At 38.7% G+C, this 22743-nt stretch overlaps 1 protein-coding gene across 1 annotated transcript in view; it reads left to right on the top strand.

Annotated features, from left to right (window-relative positions):
• Positions 1 to 12199, top strand: part of LOC149835818 (C-terminal binding protein AN-like) — an 84068-nt gene extending 71869 nt beyond the window's left edge. Inside the window, exons 10-11 of the mRNA XM_090009658.1 lie at positions 2333 to 2449; positions 11809 to 12199. Of these exons, the coding sequence (XP_089865784.1) occupies positions 2333 to 2449; positions 11809 to 11883 (192 nt within the window). The 3' untranslated portion in view covers positions 11884 to 12199. The remainder of the gene's footprint in view (positions 1 to 2332; positions 2450 to 11808) is intronic.
• The last annotated feature ends 10544 nt before the right edge of the window (positions 12200 to 22743 follow it).

Here is a 22743-nt window from a genome sequence, read left to right as displayed (position 1 = left end):
CCTCACCTTGATTGGCAGTTTTGTGGTTGCGATAATTATCGCGAAATGTTCACGATAAGTGAGATTTTGAAAATCTCACTACATAATCAGAATAATCACGGCTTGTGAATATATCATGATAATATCACAAGAATTTCAAAATATCGGTGATATATATATATATATATATATATATATATATATATATATATATATATATATATATATATATATATATATATATACCAGAAGGGGATGCTTCAAAATCTGCATGTAGATATGTTTTTTTGGCAAATATGACCATACAGATGTGATCTCCATGGTCAAAAACCTACAAATAGTCTCTTGGATCAAACTTTTTTGATGTGTAGGTAGGACAAGGATCTAAAAAACAATGGCTCTGAAATTTTCTATGATATAAATTCCTACCTACACGTTAAAAACATTTGATTTAAAGCTATGTCACATGGGTGCGGGTACGGGTACGAGTGCGAGTGTGACACGGGTGCAGAGCAATTTCAAAATTTTTGGACACGGGGACACGGCTATATATATATATGTGACAATAATAAGATTGTAAATTTTAAAGCAATAAGTTGACCGGTCAAAGTTGACAAAATACATATATAACAATAATAACAATAAATAAATAAATACATATATATATATATATATAACCATAATAAGATTGTAAATTTTAAAGCAATAAGTTGACCGGTCAAAGTTGACAATATATATATATATATATATATAACAATAATATATATATATATATAACAATTATAAATGGACAAAAATAGACTCGGTCAAAGTTGTCCGAGTCCAAAATGTGGACATACTCGGCCCCGGTGCGTTGACCGAGTTCGACACTTCATTAACCGTGTCCGCCCCGTGTCCGAAGCTGCACCCATGTTGGGGCGTGTCGACGCGGGTGCGTCGACCTTTTAGCCGAGTCTGTGTGACTTAGATCTAAAGCCTATTTATAGGTTTTCAACCATGGAGATCATACCTGTAAGGTCAGATTTGCAAAAAGCAGCGCTACATATAAATTTTGAAGGGGAGGACAGGTGGATGGACCATCCCCCCTTCTCTCTCTCTCTCTCTATATATATATATATATATATATATATATATATATATAGATAGAGAGAGAGAGAGAGAGAGAGAGAGAGAGAGAGAGAGAGAGAGAGAGCTCATTGAAAATGGATAAGACTGTTGGGTCTGATCTACAAAACAAAGGAAACAAATATAAAAAGCCGATTTCTACTCCATAGTTCCATACCTTCATTAGTACCATATATATACATACATATTTATATATATACATATATATACATACATATATATACATATATATATACATACATATATATATATATACATATATATACATATATATATATATACATACATATATATATATATACACATATATATACATATATATATACATATATATGTATATATACATATATATATATATACATATATATATATATACATATATATATATATATATATATATATATATATATATATATATATATATATATAGAGAGAGAGAGAGAGAGAGAGAGAGAGAGAGAGAGAGAGAGAGAGAGAGAGAGAGTCAATGTGTCTGCTTCCATATTCAAATCTGATCTTAGCTGGCTGATTGCTCTAAGTTCTGATAGCATGCTTTTTAAGCTAATATTCAGGTCTAGATTCAGCTGTGTGCTTTTGTTGTATTGGATTTGATGTTTTTATATATCTATATCTATATCTAATTTAGCCATCATGTATGTGTGCATGTGTGTCTATTGCTAGTGATGTACTCATCATCACTGATTTCAGTTGTTTTCTAAAGGTCATATCTGAATTAGATATTCTTTTCTATTGAAGTACTTGAGAATCATGTTTATCGATCCTAAGGGTTCTCTATTGTTTTTCCAAAGGCAATTTGTCCTTCAGTAGAGGGTGCTTGGTGGAAGAAGAAGGAAAGAGAGTTTAGTGACTTAGTCTATTAAATTTATGAGTGGAAGGTGAATATTTGTTGTGACATTGTGTTGATTCAGTAGTGCTAGGATTAGATAACATAAGCAAAGAAGAGAAGAGGAAAATAAAAAAGATGAAAGTACTTGTTAGGAGTGAAGATGAAAGTCATATAAGTGGAAGGAGATGGGTATTACTTATTGCGGGAAATCATCTTATGCTTATAAAATTGACTACTATGACTTTCAGGCTCATCAGACCCTATTGTTAACACATTTAGTGTTGAGGGAATAGTTCAAAGCTAGTTGTTTCTACTATGTTCTTTTTCTCCTTGGTGAACATCCATTTAAATTTTATGTAGTGGAATTGCTTGATATTTCAGATAAACAGGAAGATGGAATTTGTATTTGCAAGTTATAGCTTTGATGTTTGGGAAAGTTGGACACTGGAAGGATCATCTTTGGACGAATGTCGGCTTATCAACTGCAGAAATCCATCAGTAAGTGAAGCTCTACTTTTATACTGTTGGCTGATTTGATCTTATGGGATGGTGAAATATATTTGCATGTCCTATTTATATATGTAAAAAGCTATGTCAGATGGGTGCGGGTGCGGGGGTGCGGCACTTTCAAAAACCTTGGGTGCGGCAATATATATATATATATATATAAAGGGGGGTCCGGGGGTTCCCCCGGCGGTAAACTTTAAAAAAAAAAAATCCAAAAATGGACCAAAATGACCCTAGGTGCGTTGACCGCACCCAGGGTCGGGTTGACCGCACCGGGTGCCGCACCCGCATCACGTCGACGGGGGTGCGGCACCTGTCTGGCCGAATCCCTGTGACAGGTAAAAAGGGGGCATTGACACAAAACCTTCACTTGCTAGCTTTTCATTTTGTCAAATTATCTGCTTTGTTGTCTTATAACCTGTTCAACTTTTATTCCTGTTTAGATTATAATAATGTTCAAAACACAAACATCGAATGTTTTTTTATTGGTGGTTTTTGAATTTGGAGCTATTGTGGTTGTGTTTCTCTTCTCAGTCTTTTGGCTATGATGCTTGGTCATAGTTCATTTGTCATTCTGTATTCTTGGATGAATAGTTAATTGTGCTTCTATTTTGCTTGCTTAGTGTTGTTCCTCATGGAAATCTGTTTTATGCAGAATATGATGTCATTCTCGAGTTGTTCAGTAAATCAGTTATGTTCTGTGATATGTAGTTCCATGCAAAGTTGTAGAGATCAGGAGCTATCTGTGCATTGTCACTCACTTGTTTCTATTTCATTAATTCGAAGTTAGAAACTAACTTGGTTATCTTAATCCTAGAGTTAGAGAACCTGAATCATCATAGGTCTTTTCCTTTTTGTCTTGCTACCACATGTTAAAGCGACCAAAATTTATCAATTGGAACGTAATCTTGTCACTTCATATCTTGGCATCTTATTGTACTTGCAAGAAGTTGTTATGCTTAAATAGTTTTCAAATTGTTTTTGTTTATAACATTTTGATCCTTTTACCTCTAAAAGACTGGAGTTTCTCACCCCAACCCCTATCTGACAGTGATTTTACTGTTTTTTTTTTCTTTTTTCTGGATGAGAACGAGCTGTTGATTTGCAAAGCATGTCTGAACCATATTGTTGCAATTATTGGTCATACACAAAATATAAAGTTATTCAACAATTGAATATCGGTAACCTGCAATGCATGTCAAATTTCTGTTCTCTCTCTCTCTCTCTCTCTCTATATATATATATATATATATATATATATATATATATATAGTACATATCATCTTGTGACTGCTGCTGCTTTTGACTGATAGAGATTCATTTATTTTCATAGTAGTTGAAGATCACCACTTCTGGGTCGAATTAGATAGCTGGATGGTTAGGTCCGACGGGTCTTGGGTTTTGAATCCCAAGGGGGTGGTCATCCTTCAGCTTGCCTGTCAAAAAAGAAGAAGATTAAAGTGAAAATTGTCTATAAATATTCTTGAAAGTAATTGGTTTATATTTTACTGAAAATTCATTTTAATCTTGGATCTAAAGGGTACCAATGGCTAGTTCATTAAAGAGTTTCCAGATACTGTTGTTAGTTGACATATTGCTCACCATCAATAACCCTTGGTTTAAAATTCGGGCATGTGCAAATTTCACAATCTGATAACATGATTTGGTGGTTGTGCACTTCATCAGGGAACTTCTTGGTTAAATATTGTTCTTGAGTTCACTTCTACTTGTTCTTACTGCCCCATTCCCGAAGAATGCTCTACAGTGCAGCAGTCCAAATCACAGGTTGGCAGATTCTCTTGGTTAATAGCAGTTGAGGGAGTATCCGACACAATCCAATACAAAAAAAGGCAATTTTCTTTGGTAGATATATCCTCTCTCTTAATGCTGAATTATCTGAGTTTCCATTGTTTTGAAAGTACCCATTTAGGACTATATTTCGGATGGCATGGAAGGAATGGGAAACCAACATAGTCGATTAGTTGGGACAACTTTTATTGGCAACCTGGTGTAATGAAGTGCCGGATGAAGTCTCCAAGAGCAAAACAAGAGAGCACGCACATACACAAATAGCCACTAATGGGCAAAAGAACAACACAACCACTTAAAGTGGTAAGGCACCCAAAAGAAGAGGAAAAATATATATTCCACTCAAAAGGCTTCAAAGAAGCATGCATTACAATGGGGAGAAACCCCTTTATTTATAGACAAAAGAGGAGGCCTTGGAAGGGCTCCTAGAGGGACGTTGGAGCCCTTCCAACGGTCATAAATATGACCGTTGGATGCTCCAACGTCCCCCTAGGTGGGGCCCATTCCAAGGAGGAAAAGGAAAAAAATAAAGAAAATAAAAAAGAAAGAAAAAAAGAAATAAAAGAAAAAGAGAAAAAATACAATATGCGATAAGAAGTAAAAAGACTGTTTTACCCCTATATGGGTCTATTTACAAAAGATATAAATATATATATATTTATATATGTAGATAGACACATAGACATATATATATATATATATGTGTATGTGTCGTGATCTATATATATAAATATATATATGTACAACATATTTTAACACCCCCCCTCAAACACACGGTGAGATCACCGAGAGTTTGCTAAGGAGAAAGAAGAAACGAGGCGATGGCAAGGCTTTGGTGAAGAAGTCCGCCAACTGGTACTCGGTTGGAACATAAGGCAATTGAATGGTGCCTCGTAGGAACTCATCACGAACATAATGGCAATCCATCTGAATGTGCTTTGTTCTTTCATGAAAGGTGTGATTGCTGGCAATGTAGATAGAGCTCTTGTTGTCGCAGCACAACTTTGAGGGAGTTGAGAATGAGACTCCCATATCTTTAAGCAAACTTCTTAACCATACGATCTCCGTGGTGGTAGTGGCTATCGCACGATACTCTGCTTCAGTAGAAGAGAGTGAAACTTTCTGTTGCTTCTTACACCTCCAAGAGATAAGTGACTCTCCAAGAAACACACAATACCCTGTGGTAGAAATACGATCATCGGGGTTACCACCCCAATCAGAGTCAGTATAAGCAAGTAAAGTAAGAGGTGAAGAAGAGGGTAAGAATAATCCTTTTGATATAGTGCCTTTCAGATATCTGATAATTCTCATGACAGCAGCCATGTGAATGGTGGAGGGAGCAGTCTGAAATTGACTTGCACTATGAACTGCATGAGAAATATCGGGCCTAGTGATGGATAAGTATGTGAGCGACCCAATCAATTGACGATAAGGTGTGGGATCAGCTAAAGGAGTGCCATCACTAGCTCTCATCTTGGCATTGATTATTTCTGGCGTCTCCACCTTCTTGTCATCAGTCAGTCCAGATCTGTCAATAATGTCGGAGGCAAGCTTCATCTGAGAGAGGACATACCCTTTGGGAGAGTATGCAACTTCAATTCCTAAAAAATATCTTAGATAACCAAGATCAGACATATCAAAATTTTCTTTGAGAATATTCTTAATAAGGTTAATACCTCTCTTATCATTACCTGTGATAATCATGTCATCAACATATAATAACAGAATTGTAATGTGGTCATTAGAATTTTTAACAAACTATCAGTATAACATGAGGAGAAACCATTATCAAGAACTACTTTGCTAAAAAGATCATACCAAGCTTTAGGTGCTTGTTTAAGACCATAGAGAGCTTTATTTAACTTTAGAATATTTCCTTTACCAATTTCAAGACCTGGCGGAGGATCCATAAGCACTTCTTCATATAAATTTCCATTTAAAAAAGCGTTTTTAACGTCAAGTTGATATATAGGCCATTGTTTAATGGAGGCTAAGGCAATTAAAGTTCTCACACTAGTCATCCTAGCTACGGGAGCAAAGGTTTCCTCATAATCAATTCCATATTCTTGGGCATAGCCTTTTGCAACCAAACGAGCCTTGTATCTCTCAAGAGATCCATCACACTTGGTTTTAACTTTATATACCCATCTACACCCAATTGCCTTTTTTCCTGATGGTTGGGGAATAATACTCCAAGTTTGAGCTTTGTTAAGAGCCTCTAATTCAACTTTCATTGCTTCAATCCAATGTGGATGATCTTTAGCTTCTTTAAAGGAAGTAGGCTCATGATATGAATGAATTAACATGAGACAAGCCCTATAATTAGGTGAGAAAGATTCATAAGATACAAATTTTTGTGGAGGTCTACTATTACGAGAAGATCTCCTAGGTGCATTAATAGGTTCTTCTAATGAGAGATCTTGAGAATATCTTTCAAGAGCAGGTTGATGTTCAATTCCTGACCGCCGGGTATATACATTCATTTCATTAAGATTCTCAACTTGAGAATCATTATCATGCTGAAGTATATCATTATGATGGGAGATGCCATCACAAGTATTATCGCAAGTACTTGCATCTGGTGTTTCAATTCTAGGAGCAAGATCAAATAGGAAGGAATAGTCAAGGTTTTCTCTAGATGTGTGAACATCAAATCCATTTTGTTCTTCAAGAAAATTTACATTTCTTGATATATAGAGTTTATTATTTCGAGTGTCATAGCATCTATAACCTTTTTGATTTTCACCATATCCAATGAATGCACATTCAATAGCTTTAGGTGATAGTTTATCTTGTCCTTGAACAAGCACAAAACATTTACATCCAAATATTCTTAATCTATTAAAATCTGGAGTAATTTTGAATAATTTTTCAAAAGGTGATACATTTTTTAAAGAAGCAGAGGGCATACGATTGATTAAATATGTTGCGGTAAGAAGAGCTTCGGCCCAAAAGTTTTTAGGAACATTTTTAGAAACAAGAAGTGTTCTTGTAGTTTCAATTAAATGTCTATGTTTTCTTTCCGCAAGACCATTTTGTTGTGGGGTTTTAGGACAAGATCGTTGATGCAAAATTCCATTTGTTTTGAAATAATTTTGAAAATCTTTAGACATGTATTCTCCTCCAGAGTCGGATCTAAATATAGCTATATTGTTTTGAAATTGGTTTTGAATAAGAATATGAAATTCTTTAAAATTATTAAAGACATCGGATTTATTTTTAATAATGTATACCCATGTATATCTAGTAAAGTCATCAACAAAACTAACATAGTAAGAGTAGCCTCCCTTGGACAGAACGGGTGCCGGTCCCCATACATCGGAATGCACAAGTTCAAAAGGTTTTTTTGACACAAAATTACTATGAGAATACGGAAGCGAATGAATTTTTCTAAGGATACAATCATTGCATGTGAATGTATTTGTATTACAAAATTTTTCCAAAAAAGGAAAGAGATACAATTTAGAAACACTAGGATGTCCAAGTCTTTTATGCCAAGTCTCAATATCTTTGGATTGAACATGATTACAAAATGATTTGGTTGGCAATGACAAAAAATCCATATAATAAAGATCCCCTCTTCTATGGCCTTGCCCAATCCGCTTCCCGGACCGGAGATCCTGCACATAGCAATGGGTAGGTGAAAAAGTGACATTACATTCAAAATCGGTAATTTGGGAAACGGAAAATAGATTTAAATTAAGTTTTGGAATAATTCGAATTTTGGGAACAAAAAATTCTTTGTTTTCATTATAAATTTTCTCAAGATTCCCAATGCCTTCAACATCCAAGGATGTTCCATCGGCAGTGGAGACAAAAGATTTAAATTTGTTGAGACTTGTTTTTGATAAGAGTGATGCATTCGGAGTCATATGAAAGGAGGCACCCGAATCAAGAATCCAAGAGGTCATACCTGGGAAGGAGGAGATAGCGGCGCCGGAAGTGGATGGTGTAGAAGAAAACTGAGAGGAGCTCATCTTCATGAATTGTTGAAGAGTTTCGGTAAGATGAGCAAGAGACTCTTTTATGTCACCATCTTTCTTTGAGTCTTCATTTGGAGGAACTTCACCAACGGAGGCCACCTTCTTTTTAAATCTTGGGCAATCCGGACGAATATGGCCCGGTTCATTACAATTATGGCAAATGATTTTCCTTCCTCCACCACCATTATTTTTGAAGAAATGAGGTGGTTTGTATGGCCTTACATTGTTGCCGGGTCTAGATACGGCATGAACTTCATCAACATCTCGTTTTAATGCTAAACGAGTCTCTTCTTGACATAAGTCGGCCAAAATATCACTTAGAGGAGTAGAGGCCCTATGGAGAAGGGATCCTCTAAGTTGCTCAAATTCGGGACGAAGCCCATGAATAAATTGGAAAAATCTTTCTTTTTCCATTTGCTCTTGCCTCATAGCAATAGCACTACCCTCCCATTGGGGTTCGAGAAGGACAAGTTCATCCCATAAAGAGGATAGGGCACTATAGTAGTCCCTAATACTCATATCACCTTGTTTAGTAGCTCTTACCTTTTCTTGTAGGAAGAAATGCCTAGCAAGGTCTCTTTGAGTGTACATGCCTTTCATAAAGAACCAAGCTTCATTAGCCTTCTTGAATTTGGCGAGATTTGCACAAATCTTTAATTCAACATTGTTCATGAACCATGCTAAAATTTTAGCATGCTCACTTTCCCAATCTTCTAATTTAGAAGAGTAGTCAAGAATAGCCTTCTCTTTTTCCTCTTCGTTCAAAGCTTTTTCCTCATTACCTTCAAACTTAGTCAACTTCAATTGTGGTTCCGGAATGGTTCCACATACATAACCCCAAAGTTTTTTACCTTTGAGATTGTTTTCCATGGCGGCCGCCCACATGCGATAATTGGTCCCATCTAATTTGAATGAGAGGTCGATTTTTGCATCCTTGTTGGCCATTTGTAGAAGAGGAATATAAATGCACTAAAGAGAAGGATATTACTTGTCAAAAGAAGATCCGATGAAGCTTTATCAACCAAGGCTCTGATACCATGTAATGAAGTGCCGGATGAAGTCTCCAAGAGCAAAACAAGAGAGCACGCACATACACAAATAGCCACTAATGGGCAAAAGAACAACACAACCACTTAAAGTGGTAAGGCACCCAAAAGAAGAGGAAAAATATATATTCCACTCAAAAGGCTTCAAAGAAGCATGCATTACAATGGGGAGAAACCCCTTTATTTATAGACAAAAGAGGAGGCCTTGGAAGGGCTCCTAGAGGGACGTTGGAGCCCTTCCAACGGTCATAAATATGACCGTTGGATGCTCCAACGTCCCCCTAGGTGGGGCCCATTCCAAGGAGGAAAAGGAAAAAAATAAAGAAAATAAAAAAGAAAGAAAAAAAGAAATAAAAGAAAAAGAGAAAAAATACAATATGCGATAAGAAGTAAAAAGACTGTTTTACCCCTATATGGGTCTATTTACAAAAGATATAAATATATATATATTTATATATGTAGATAGACACATAGACATATATATATATGTGTATGTGTCGTGATCTATATATATAAATATATATATGTACAACATATTTTAACACCTGGGTGAGATCAAAGGGGAAGAAAAGGTGCAAAATCTGGGAAGGGTGATGATCCCTGGCTTCGTACTTCACTAGGCTGCTTGTGAAAGTGACATGGGAGGACAAAGATTTAAATTGGATTGGTTCATCACTCATCAGACTTCTTAAGGATTTTTTATTCTCCTGATATGATTATGTTATATTTCATTTCTGTACGTTTGAATGAGTTTTACTGTGTAATTTCAGCTTCACTATACATATGCTTAAGGTTGCTACCTTTTCTAATGAAAGATTCACTTCTCTTGGGAAAGTATGAGGGAACATATGAAGAGGTGTAGGCTTCACTCTACTAAACAAGGCTGACCCTATGATTAAATCTATGACACCTTTTAGGCCAGCTGAGTTGGCACTGCTACCCAAACACAACGCCAAACTAGTAGGCACACCTTCACTACATCAATCATGTAGCAATGCAATTAGCAAGTTTCTCTAGGGGTCCTTGAGAGTTACATGTGGATAAATGTTTGCAACTTCTGGGTATTTTTTCAGGTGAATTAGATTTAGAAACACACACATCAATGGCATGTGCAATAACTAGACTGTATCCCACAGTGATCCAATGGGGGATTCAAGGTTCATTCATAGATTTGAGGATCGGTTGATGGATTCCAATTCTTCCTAGATATACAATCAACTGTAATCTTCAATACTAGAGAAGCACTTGAAGCAAAAGGACCCAAAAATTGGGTTCTGAGATAAATTAATTGGTAAAATACAGTATGTTTCTTGAATTAACCAAGCTGAAGGCACTTTTTAATCCTCCACAATCTTGGAAAAAGCTTTAATATCATAGCTTGCTTTTTTGCTCATTTTTTTTGGCAAGTGCTGCTTTTCTTGTACTTGAAATATATAACCACTTTCAAGGCATTGTGTTATGGTCATCCTTGTTGATAGATCATTATTCAGAAAATGTGTGAATAGAAGGCTCATTTTGTGCACTTAGGAGAGTGCCTAAATTTAGTATACCTGATGGGACTAACACAACAATATGAAACTCCTAAGTTTGCCCCTGCTTCAATGTTAGACCTCCCACGGTCAGTTGGCTTGCCAACTTTTGTACATTTCAATATGAGAAAAGTACCAATGATGGTCAATGGAATCCATTTGGCAACCTGATTCCCACATAACCTGGCCCATGTCATAAGCATTATGATTGACATGAAATATACCTTCTGATAACTGAAACCATCTTTTTATGTTGGACTAAGTGGTGATTTCAGCTCATGCTTACTGAACATTCAGTAGGTTAATGGAATCCATTTGGCAACCTGATTCCCACATAACCTGGCCCATGTCATAAGCATTATGATTGACATGAAATATACCTTCTGATAACTGAAACCATCTTTTTATGTTGGACTAAGTGGTGATTTCAGCTCATGCTTGCTGAACATTCAGTAGGTTATCTTGATGATGATTGATGTAGTCTATGTCACAGGGACACCATTTTGGTAGCCTGTCCCTGGTGACACGAGCGGACCCAGACACCAACATGTAAAAATAATATTTTGATATTATTTTGATATTATTTTAATATTTTTAATGTTTTAGGTATTTTTTTAATTAAAATGTATTTTTCACATTAAAATATCAACAAATTAGTTTTTTATTGATTAAAAATTTTAAAAAATGTGTCAGCGTGTCTTATTTTCCATTTTTTTTTTGAACTTGCGAGTCAAACTGGTGCCATGCATTCTTGTGTCCACGTGTCTTTGTGACATAGGCTGTAGTGCCTTGTCTATATATCTTAAAAGTGATGGGCATATGCATTGTATTCTTCAAAATCTTGAAAGTGATTGGCTTTCATATATGCATTGTACCCCTACCTTTTATCCTAGCAATCCTGAGCATTTAATGTCCGTGTCAAAATCTTGAAAGTGACTGGCTTTTGTACTTGGGTTGTAATTTTGATTTGGTTATGGAAACAGGCCGTGTTGGATGTACGTATTGAGATTCTTGCCGCTGTTGGTGAAGAAGATGGTGTTACTCGCTGGCTCAATTAAGCGGTTGGTGTAGCAAGCGGACAGTGGGGCTTGCATACAACTTATTCTTCATGTGCTCTTTCATCCATTTTGTACAGAATTCGATTTTGATATGTTTAGATTATGGTCTTATGTATTTCTTTGTTAGTTGGGAGTGGCATGAATTGTATACGGTTATGCACCACGGCTATTTGTAATTTCTGTTGTCCAATGTGGCTCACAGCGTTGAGCTCATCCTTGTAGGCATATGGTTTTCTTAATTTTCTTTCCAATACACGAACATGCACATGCATCTGTACCTACAGACATTGCATAGTATACCATTTTTTATCTGGAATGTGTATGTGGGTTCTCTGCGTTTCTTAGGCATGTTTCCCATGAAACAGATGGATAATCGCCCAAGCATGATTGAGCCCTTCATAATGGCTGTTTATTGGGGCTTTTGGTTGAGACAAATTTTTCACTATTTGGATTTATGGTATTTACTGGGTCTGCACATTAATTTATTTATTATGGTTAGTATGTGCTTTTTACATTCATGTTGACAAGCTTGGTTTTTGTTTATCACTACTGTGACATTCGTCTAAATCATGTACTGCTTTCTCGGCCCTAAATCATTCTCATGTACTTGTTTTCCTATAAAATTGTCTTGACTTGTGTCTACGCTTGCAAGTTTTTCCTTAAATTCTTACTGTCCCTTTTTGGTTGGTTATCAGCAAAATTTCACCATTGGAAAATGCGGGGTTTACAACCCATGGGAACATTTTTCCCATGATGAAATTTGGCATGTGAAAAGAGGCAAACGCAACATGTGGCAGGCTGGTATATGGTAGATTATAGATTGACCCCTAAGGGGAAAACTTGGTGGCTAGGACCCTAGCCTCTAGGGCCCATGCTGGGTGTCGGCACAGGAATTGAACCTTGACCACCTGAATGATAGCCAAGACCCATCCCCACTACGCCAGCCCCCCTTGGGGCCTATGACAATTTTTACGGTAGAAGATTGTTTATGTTTTGGACCGCCATGCTTTTCACCTTTTTGCTTTGATGTATATACTTCTTTGACACTCTTGAGTGCCCCACAAGGCCTTACGGCTTAAAGAACTCCGTGTATTTGACCCTCTCTTCCTCTCTTGATGTACTTTGCTTTCAAGTATCTACAAAAAAGTTTTTTGCATCCTTGTCTTTTTGCTCTCTTTGTGTTTGTGCATACGCGTACTCTAGCTTTTGCTCGTGTACGTGTGATGTGTGTTGCTTGTACGTTAAAAGGCTTGCTTTCACTGTTTGTGATTGCCCGAAGCTATGTCGTGGGAGCCTTCACTTCTAAGTCCGTAACAAGTTGATACCAGAACCTTGTCGACATTGGGAGTGACAATGACACCAAAGAAGAATACCATGACTCCTTCAGGCAGTATGGTTCTTGCTGAAGAAGATTTCATGGTTGATGATCGAGTGTCAGCCATCTCGCACGATGTTGCGAAGCTGACTGAGACAATGACCAACATGGAGAAGTTGGTTAATAGGACTTGTATGACTTTTAAGGATCTCAACGTTGAGATCAAAACAACAGTAGAGGGAGTAGAAGACTTGGTAGAAAGTCTTGCCACTAAACTTAACTACTCGATGGAGGACTTTGTCACCAGATTTGATGATTTGTTGGGTCGGTTCAACATCATGGTTGTTGAAATGGATGTTGTTCGACGAAAGAATAAACAGTTGGAACGACAGCTGAGGACTGCCTCAGCTGGCGGCATTGTGACATACGTGGATAGACCACGTTACAGGCTACCTGAGCCCGCAAAGTATAAAGGCACACGAGACTCAAAGGATTTTGAAAATTTTATCTATGAGATGGACCAGTTTTTAGAAGTTGCGATAATAGAGGACGACGCAGATAGGTTGTGGATTACAACAATGTACTTTGCGGATGAAGCGACTTTTTTATGTAGACGTCGCTTGGGTGATGTTTGACGGGGTTTGGTTGCTATAGTCTCGTGGGGGGACCTCCAAAAGGAATTGCGAGACTACTTTTTACCTAAAAATCAAGAGAAAATAACCCGCAAAAGGTTGCTAGCATTGAAACAGATAGGGTCAATGCATGACTATGTCAAAGCATTCTCTTCGATAATGCTGGAAGTTGAGAGAATGGATGATCAGGATCGGTTGTTCTATTTTGGCAACGGGTTGCAAGGATGGGCAAACCAAGAACTCATTCGGCATGACCCTGTAACGCTAGTTGAGGCGCTTGTGGTTGCAGAGAAACTTGTTGAGCTTGACAGGAATGACCCTGCATTTCAAGGCAGACAACAGGAAAACAATCACAACAATCGAAGGGACAATCGAAGGAATGACTAGGGACAAAATGCTGGTCGGGGAAACCAACAAAATCATGGCCGATAGGATGACCAAAACAATAATCAAAATTAGAATAACTTTTAGGGGGGCAATTACTGTCATCGTAACTGTCGTATCCGCCACGGGGATCATTGGCAGGATACATGTCCCAACAAAAATTACGGTCAAGGGAATGAAAATAACCGCGCACCTCGACCTGCGAATGCCATCCAGGGTGAGGAAGAGGATCAACTTGTAGAGACGCCAATAATTGGCGCAATGCAAATGATGAATGCAGTGAAGGCGACAGCTGCTGCAGAACTAAGCATATGTAAAGAACTGGTGTATTTGGAGCTTCTGCTCAACGGAAGACTCAGCAAGGCATTGATAGACACAGGGGCCACACATAATTTTATTTCGCATAAAGAAGCAGAACGGTTGGGATTACAGTGGGAATAGAAAGTGAGTTGCATGAAGGCAATTAATTCAGAGGCCAAGGCCGTCTACGATGTTGTCCATGATGCACCAGTGAGAATCCACAATTGGTCGGGGAGGATCGCGTTATCAGTCGCATTTATGGATGATTTCAAGGTCATCTTCGGAATGAAATTCTTGAGAAGCAACAAGGCAGTGTTGATGCCCCACCTCAATGTTGTCAGCTTTGAGAGTGAGGATCAGCCTTGCATGGTTACTACGATATCAAAGAAACCTTGTAAGCGTTTGGTGTCCGCGCTCCAGTTGAAGAGAGGCATGAAAAGTGGTGATAAAACTTTTCTTGTCACAATCTGTGCTACGGACGAGGCAGAAGAAGCCGCGGGGTTCCAGAGGCCTTAGCGCCAGTATTGAAGGAGTTTGACGATGTTATGCCTGCTGAGATGCCGAAGAGGCTACCTCCGAGGTGTGAGGTAGACCATCAGATTGAACCGGTACCAGGTGCACGGCCACACGCCATGACTCCTTATCGTGTGGCAATTCCTGAGTTACAGGAATTACGCAAACAACTGGATGATATGCTCGAAGCGGGAATCATCCAACCATCCAAAGCTTCCTTTAGAGCGCCTGTGTTGTTTCAAGCGAAGCACGATGGGTCAAAACAGTTGTGCGTCGACTATAGGGAACTGAACAAAATGACGGTGAAAAACAAGTATCTGCTTTCTTTGATCGTGGATTTGTTTGATCAACTTGGAAATGCGAAGGTCTTCTGTAAGTTGGATTTGAGATCTGGCTACTGGCAAGTCAGAAGGAGATGAGCCAAAAACTGCTTGTGTAACGCGATATGGGGCGTTCAAATTCCTTGTCATGTCCTTTGGCTTGACGAACGCGCCCGCTACCTTTTCGACCTTAATGAATAAGATATTCTACCCGCACATTGACAAATTTTTTGTTGTATACTTGGATGACATAGTGGTGTACAACGACTCGACAACATGTTCAACACCTTTAAATTGTGTTTCAAACTCTGAAGGACCACGAGTTGTATGTCAAGCGGGAAAAGTGCCTATTCGGCCAGAAGAAAGTTCATTTCCTTAAGCATATTGTGAGAGGAGGCACTCTCAAAATGGACCATAAGAAGATTGAGGCTATTCAAGCATGAGAGTCACCCTCTAAGGTTCCTGAGTTGCACTCTTTTTTGGGGCTTGCAAATTATTATCGATGCTTCATTAAGGGATACTCTGAGATTGCTACTGCGCTCACAGATCTGTTGAAGAAAGACAGACCATGGTTATGGTCTGATGCTTGCTAGAAGACTTTTGATGGGTTGAAGTAGGCCCTCACAGAGGAACTAATGTTGAAGTTTCCCGACTGTCAACAACCATTTGAAGTGCAGACCGACGCGTCTGACTTTGCTATTGGAGGGGTGTTGCTCCAAAAAGGATATCCCATAGCATTTGAAAGCAGGAAGTTGAACGATGCTGAGTGTCGATACACTGTGCATGAGCATGAGATGTTGGCGGTCGTGCACTGTCTTCGCACATGAAGACACTACTTTTTGGGGTTGCAATTCATTGTGCGCACTCACAACGTTGCGACAAGCTACTTCCAGACTCAGAATAAGTTGAGTCCAAGGCAAGCGCGTTGGTAGGATTTCTTGACAGAATTTGATATGGTCCTCGAGTATAAGCCAGGCAGAAATAATGTTGTGGCCGACGCCTTGAGTCGAAAGGTGGAACTCGCAACTTTGCTCGCTTGGGACGACAATGTGAGCCAACCGACGAGCGATATTCTTGAACAAGTGCGAGAAGTTTTAAAAAGTGACCCGATGACTCAACAATTGATCGCATTAGTGAATGAAGGGAAGACACAAAGATTCTAGCTAGATGATGATTTGCTCCGCGTTGCGGGCGATCGTCTATACATTTCGCGATAAGATATCTTGAGGAGGCGCTTGATGCACGGGTGCCACAATACTACCTGGATGGGTCACCCAGGGCAATAGAGGACCTTGACATTGTTAGAACGTGTGTTCTACTAGTCGCAAATACGCGATGATGTAGATGCTTATGTGTGAACTTGCTTGATTTGCCAACAAAACAAGCCCATCAATCAGAGACCCGGTGGACTACTGGAGCCTCTACCTATGCCAAGTCGTCTGTGGGAGTGCATAACCATGGATTTCATTATGAGCTTGTCGAAAGCACAAGGCTGCAGTTCGATTTATGTGGTTGTAGATAGGTTCTCGAAGTATGTTGCCTTCATGCTTGCCTCTGCCACCTACTCGGCTGCAGATATTGCAAAGTTGTTCATGCGGAACGTAATCAAGCATTGGGGAATTCTGGAGAGTATCGTCAGCGATCGTGATGCACGCTTCACTGGCAAGTTTTGGCGATAAGTGTTTCGCTTAATGAGGACAAACTTGCATTTCAGCACAAGTTTTCACCCCCAAACCGATGGACAAACAGAGAGAATAAATGGTATGGTGGAGGAATACCTGGGGCATTTTGTCAGTGCCAATCAAAGGGATTGAGTTGATTTACTTGATGCGGCTCAATTCTGTTACAACCTTCAAAAGAGCGAGTCATCCGGCCACAGTTCATTTGAAGTCGCAATCGAACAACAGCCACAGACTCCACACTCCCTTGCTGCGCAAGGACATGGCAAAGCACCTTATGCATACTAGTTCGTCAGGAACTGACAAGATCAGACAGAGTTGGCGAAGACATATCTAAACAAGGCGACCAAGCGCATGAAGAAATGGACAGATGAGAAGCATTGTCCAGCAGAATTTCGTGTTGGAGACAAGGTGTTGGCCAAGCTTTTTCTCGACCGCACAGCTATCTTTCAGGGCCACCACAGAGGCCTTACCCGCAAGTATGATGGTCTCTTCACCATTATCAAACATGTGAGAAACTTTGCATACCAGCTGGACCTACCAGCAAACTTTCAACTGCATCTGGTATTCCACATATGTAACCTGAAATCGTTTCATGAAGATGAAGGATACCCTCAACGGAGCATGCACCAACGTGCTCTGATTCCACAACGAGCACCATCAACGATAAGTGTACCAGGCAGAAAACCAGAAGTCATCCTCAACCATTCCAACAACTATCTAGGGGAAGTCAAAAAGTACTTAGTGTAGTGGAAGGGATTGCCAGAATGTGAAGCCACCTGGGAGAAGTCCAACAACATGTTTCAGCATCGACAGCTTGTAGAAGACTACCATGAACAATTGGCATCGAGGACAATGCCAACTTAGGTGGGGGAGCGTGTTCTGGACCGCCATGCTTTTCACCATTTTGCTTTGATGTATATACCTCTTTGGCACTCTTGAGTTCCCCACAAGGCCTTACGACTTAAGAACCTCGTGTATTCGGGCCCTCTCTTCATCTCTTGATGTACTTTGCTTTCAAGTATCTATAAAGAAGCTTTTTGCATCCTTTTCTTTTTACTCTCTTTGTGTTTGTGCGTATGCGTACTCTTGCTTTCGCTCGTGCACGTGTGTTGTGCGTTAAAAGGCCTGCCTTCTGTGTTTGTGATTGCCCGAAGCTACGTCGCAGCGGCCTTCACTTCTAAGCCCATGACAGTTTACATGTCTGTGCGAAAATTTTCAAATGAAGCCATTCTATTTTTGGAAAATGAGTACTGTATGGTAAAATTGATTCATTTTCATAAAAGTCTCATATTTTACCAAAATTTGCCTGATGACCAAAATAGTAAATAGTCAACTTCGTTAGGACCTTTTTATTCTTCGCATGTGCAAAACTCATGAAGTTTGTATGATATATCGCTTCGTTCGTTGGGTATCACAAACTCACATTTAAAAGGAGGTTTGTTTGTTTTTTTTTTGTGGTTTTTAAGAAATGTTATTTATGTGGTTTTCTTTGTTAATTGTAAAATCACAAATACTTTAGTAAATCATATATTTATACTAAAGTCACGAAAAATTATGCAAACATCTTTTCTCCTTTCTTTAATCGTCACTTAAATATATGTTTGCACATATTTTTTACGATTTTCATGAAGTACGTAAAAATAAGTTTTGCAAATTTTCTTATAATTGTAACTTCATAAATTCATATATATATTGTACATATAGAATGCGATGTGTTTATGGTTTTTTGTGGTATAAAAAGCGATTGGTAGCACCTTAGGGTTATTTTTGCATTTTTTAGGGTTTTTTTATAGTTTTCAACTTGATCTTTTGCAAAAAAAAAATGAATATTATCAGTATCCATTTATTATTTATGAGAATATTCATGAAAATTGTAGTTATTACATGTGATCTGTGAACACTTCAAACTACTCATCATACAAATAATGCCACCGTATCTTCAACGTGAAGACTACAACGACCAACTCGAGATTGTGTGTCGAGTAGTTACGCTCGTGAACCTTCAACTATCGTGATGTGTAAGTTATAACCATACCATTATGCATTAGAACACAATACAAACTTGTGCTTGAAGAATCCGAATAGAGCACAAAATCACCACTGTCTGATGACAAAGATAATAGTGGAGTTGATGTGAGCTTCTGCTTAAGCATTTGGAAGCTATCTTCGCACTTATCTGACCACTCAAACGTGACTCATTTTCTCAAAAAGCTTTGTCATAGGCAAAGCAATATGAGAGAAGTCTTGAATAAATCATCGATAATAAATGCCCAGACTGAAAAAACTCCTAATATCATGGATGTTCTGCAGTTGTTGTCAATTTAACATTGCCTCAACTTTAGCGAAATCCATGGCCATGCCATCCGTTGAAATCATATGGCCAAGAAAAGAAACTTTCTTGAGCCCAAACTCGCAATTGGAGAACTTAGCAGAGAGTTGGTGATCCTTAAGAATCTTCAAAACAACACACAGATGCTCTTGGTGTTGACTCTCATTCTATGAATAGATCAAGATATCGTCGATAAAAATAATAACAAAAGAGTCCAAAAATAGCTGAGAGATGTGATTCATCATATCCATAAATGCAACTGGGGCATTTATGAGTCTAAATGGCATCACTACGAACTTATACTGCCCATAACGAGTGCAAAACACAGTCTTGGATATATCATCTGCCTTAATTCATAGTTGTTGATACCCAGATCTCAAATCAATCTTCGAGAAGACCTTAAAAGATCACAAACAAAACATATATCACAACAAAGTCATACAAGCAAGCATCACTCGCAAAAAAATACACACGAAGGTCTAAAGTGAAACTTTACCTTATCCCTCTGCAACTGATCGAAGAGGTCTTCGATCCGAGGTAGTGGATACTTATTCTTAATGGTGACCTGGTTAAGTATTCGATAATCGATTCATAACCTCATAGATTCATCTTTCTTCTTTACGAAAAGAATGGGCGCTCTCCATGGTGATATGCTCAATCGAATAAATCCACACTCTAAAAGCTCTTGGAGTTTCTTCTTCAGCTCCTCCAACTCAGCTGGTGCCATACGATACAGAGCTTTAGAGACTGGAGCAGTTCTCAACAAAAGTTCAATGCCAAACTCAACGACACAAAGTGGAGGGAGTCATGGTAATTCGTCTGAAAAAACATCTAGGTAGTCATACATTACCTCTAACTCCTCCAAAGATGAGACCTTAGGCTCTATAGAAGTCAAGCTCACAAGAAAAGCCTTATCTCCTCTGCTCACATACTTTTGAGCCTTTAGAGATGAAACAACATGACATCCTAGAAAATGTCTAAACACGCGATAAGCAATCTTGAGAGAATCGGGTCATGATAGAACCATTGTGCCCTCACGATAACCATTAATGTCATAGTACTCGTGGAGCCAATCCATGCCGAGGATGACATCAAATATAGTTATCTTAAGCACAATAAGATTGGCAGGCAAATTTTGCTCACCCAATTCAATAGACAAATTTAGCAAATAATAAGCACAAATACTATTATCGCCTACAGGATTGCTAACATCTAGCACATGCTTAAAAGATTCTACATGCAACTGTAATTGACTAGCAAAATGCTAAAAAATAATGGAATGTGTAGCTCCACTATCAAACAATATTAGGGTGGCTCGACCTACAACTAGAATACTACCTTGGATCAAATCATTGTCCTGCTAGGCACTCCCAGAAGCTGCGTAAACACAACCAACTGCCTTCTTTTGCTCTCCTTGATATTGAGACTACTTGCCTTTCGCTACCTGCTCAACTGCTCTTCTTTCATCGTTTTGCTTCTTAAAACAGTTCTGAATGAAATGCTCACTCTTGCCACAGTAATGGAAGGTGGCTGAAGCTACAAGACACGGCTTGTCTATATAAATATGAGAGCACCTATTGTACCTTTCATCACTAGCAGGTTGCTGCTGCTTACCTTCAACTTTCATAAAAGGCTTCTTTGCAGGTGATGTGAATCTTGGCTTGTCATGAAACTTTTTTTTTCTGATGATACTACCCTCCCCCAAACTGTTACCCCATTATCTTGCTTTGAACCTTCGAATTGGCTGTCCAATCCTCCTCAAGCACATTAGCCACCTCAATGACTTTGGTGAGGGTCTCAGATCTCCTAATAAGTAGCTTGGCTCAAAGTGTAGACTTCAAACCTCATATAAACTTCATCGCTCTCTCTTCATAAGTGACGTACATGTGAGGGCAGAAGTGCTCAAGTTCTCAGAACTTGGAGATATAGTTTGGCAAGGACGTAGCTCCCTTCTCGAGCTCTAGAAATTCTTGCATTTTCTTGACCTTCTCGTGTTTTGAAAAGTAGGCTTCAAAAAACACATTCGTGAACTGCATCTAGATCCAAAAACAATTTCTCATTGAATGTACAATAGCTAGTTATCCTTTAGAAGTCATTCATTTAAATATATGGTAAAAAAGGAACTAGGTGTAAAACTTTATTTGCATGGGCACTGTCTGAGAGTGCCTGATTCTAGCATACCTCTGTTCCAAAGTGTTTCCAAATAATTTTCATTAGCAACAAGGTCAGAAAGCTTCCTGACAAATATGGCTGTAAATGTCATTGTCCTGAACATCAAAATATCCCGCAACATCAAATAACTATCAATGCTAATTTCCAAGGGCTTCAACTACATCCGACTGTTCACTGAAAAAAAATTGGGCATGTTTTTGGTGTCATAAAATTCAATTCATACTTGTGTAAGATTATGGCTTTATTGCTTGTTTGCCGATTCTTTTATGGATGGGATAGAATTGTAGTCACCAATTCAATTACTGCTATAGAACTATACATTGTTTTTTGCTTTGGTTGATTTTGTTGATTCTGTGATGGATGAGCCACCAATTCAAAATCCATTAGCATCAGATCAACATTGAAGAAAAGGAATTAGTTCAAAGACCAACAATTCATAAGTACCTCTTCTCTCAATAGGACAAGCGTTTAACATGTTTTCCCCCAAAAGCTAACCTTTCTCTATTTGCCCATCTCCCTTTTTTAATCCTTCCCTCCCCTGCCAAGTCATTTTAACTCAAACCTCTCCATATGTCGCGGGCTTACTTTTTTCAATAAGTCAGTGCAGCACGACGATCCTTCCTTACCACTGTAAGCCTATCTATCACTCTGTCACGGGTATAGAATGCTTTGCAAACCCGTGACTCGTCAAGTTGGCCAGCTTAACGGCCAAAGGTCGCGTACCAACATTTTTCCATGTGTTGAATCATTTTCATTGGACCTGTGCACCACCCCGTGAACAACTACCTAGTGGAAGCTGATCAAGTGCATTTTTAAATGCGCATTCCATGTAGCCTATGCCGCTTAGTGCATAGTCGTCCCATACTAGCTATCACTTCTGAAAGAGGCACAAACTTTGTCTTAGCCTTGCGTGTCATGGAGTGCATTGCGGCTCCATGCGCACAACATAGCAAAACCTCACCAATGAAGGAACAAGACCTTGCGCCCCCTAGTCCGAAGACCAGTTGATGATTGAACACTATAGCGAAGTGCACCATCCAAACTCATTCATCGGCACCTAGGCATTCACTCGCCTAGCTCTGAGTCACCATACTCATTTGGAATCACCTAAGGTGATTCTTGAGAGAATTAGCCCTAACCCACATGCACCCCCGTGTATCCAACTGCTATGCGTGGGGATACATCTTGCAAGCCGAGAGGTCATTAACCAAAT

Source organism: Nuphar pumila, chromosome 6 (assembly GCF_984573655.1).
Source record: "Nuphar pumila chromosome 6, dmNupPumi1.hap1.1, whole genome shotgun sequence".
Lineage (NCBI taxonomy): Eukaryota > Viridiplantae > Streptophyta > Magnoliopsida > Nymphaeales > Nymphaeaceae > Nuphar > Nuphar pumila.
Note: the sequence above shows the minus strand (reverse complement) of the source record. Positions and strands in the feature narration are given on the sequence as shown.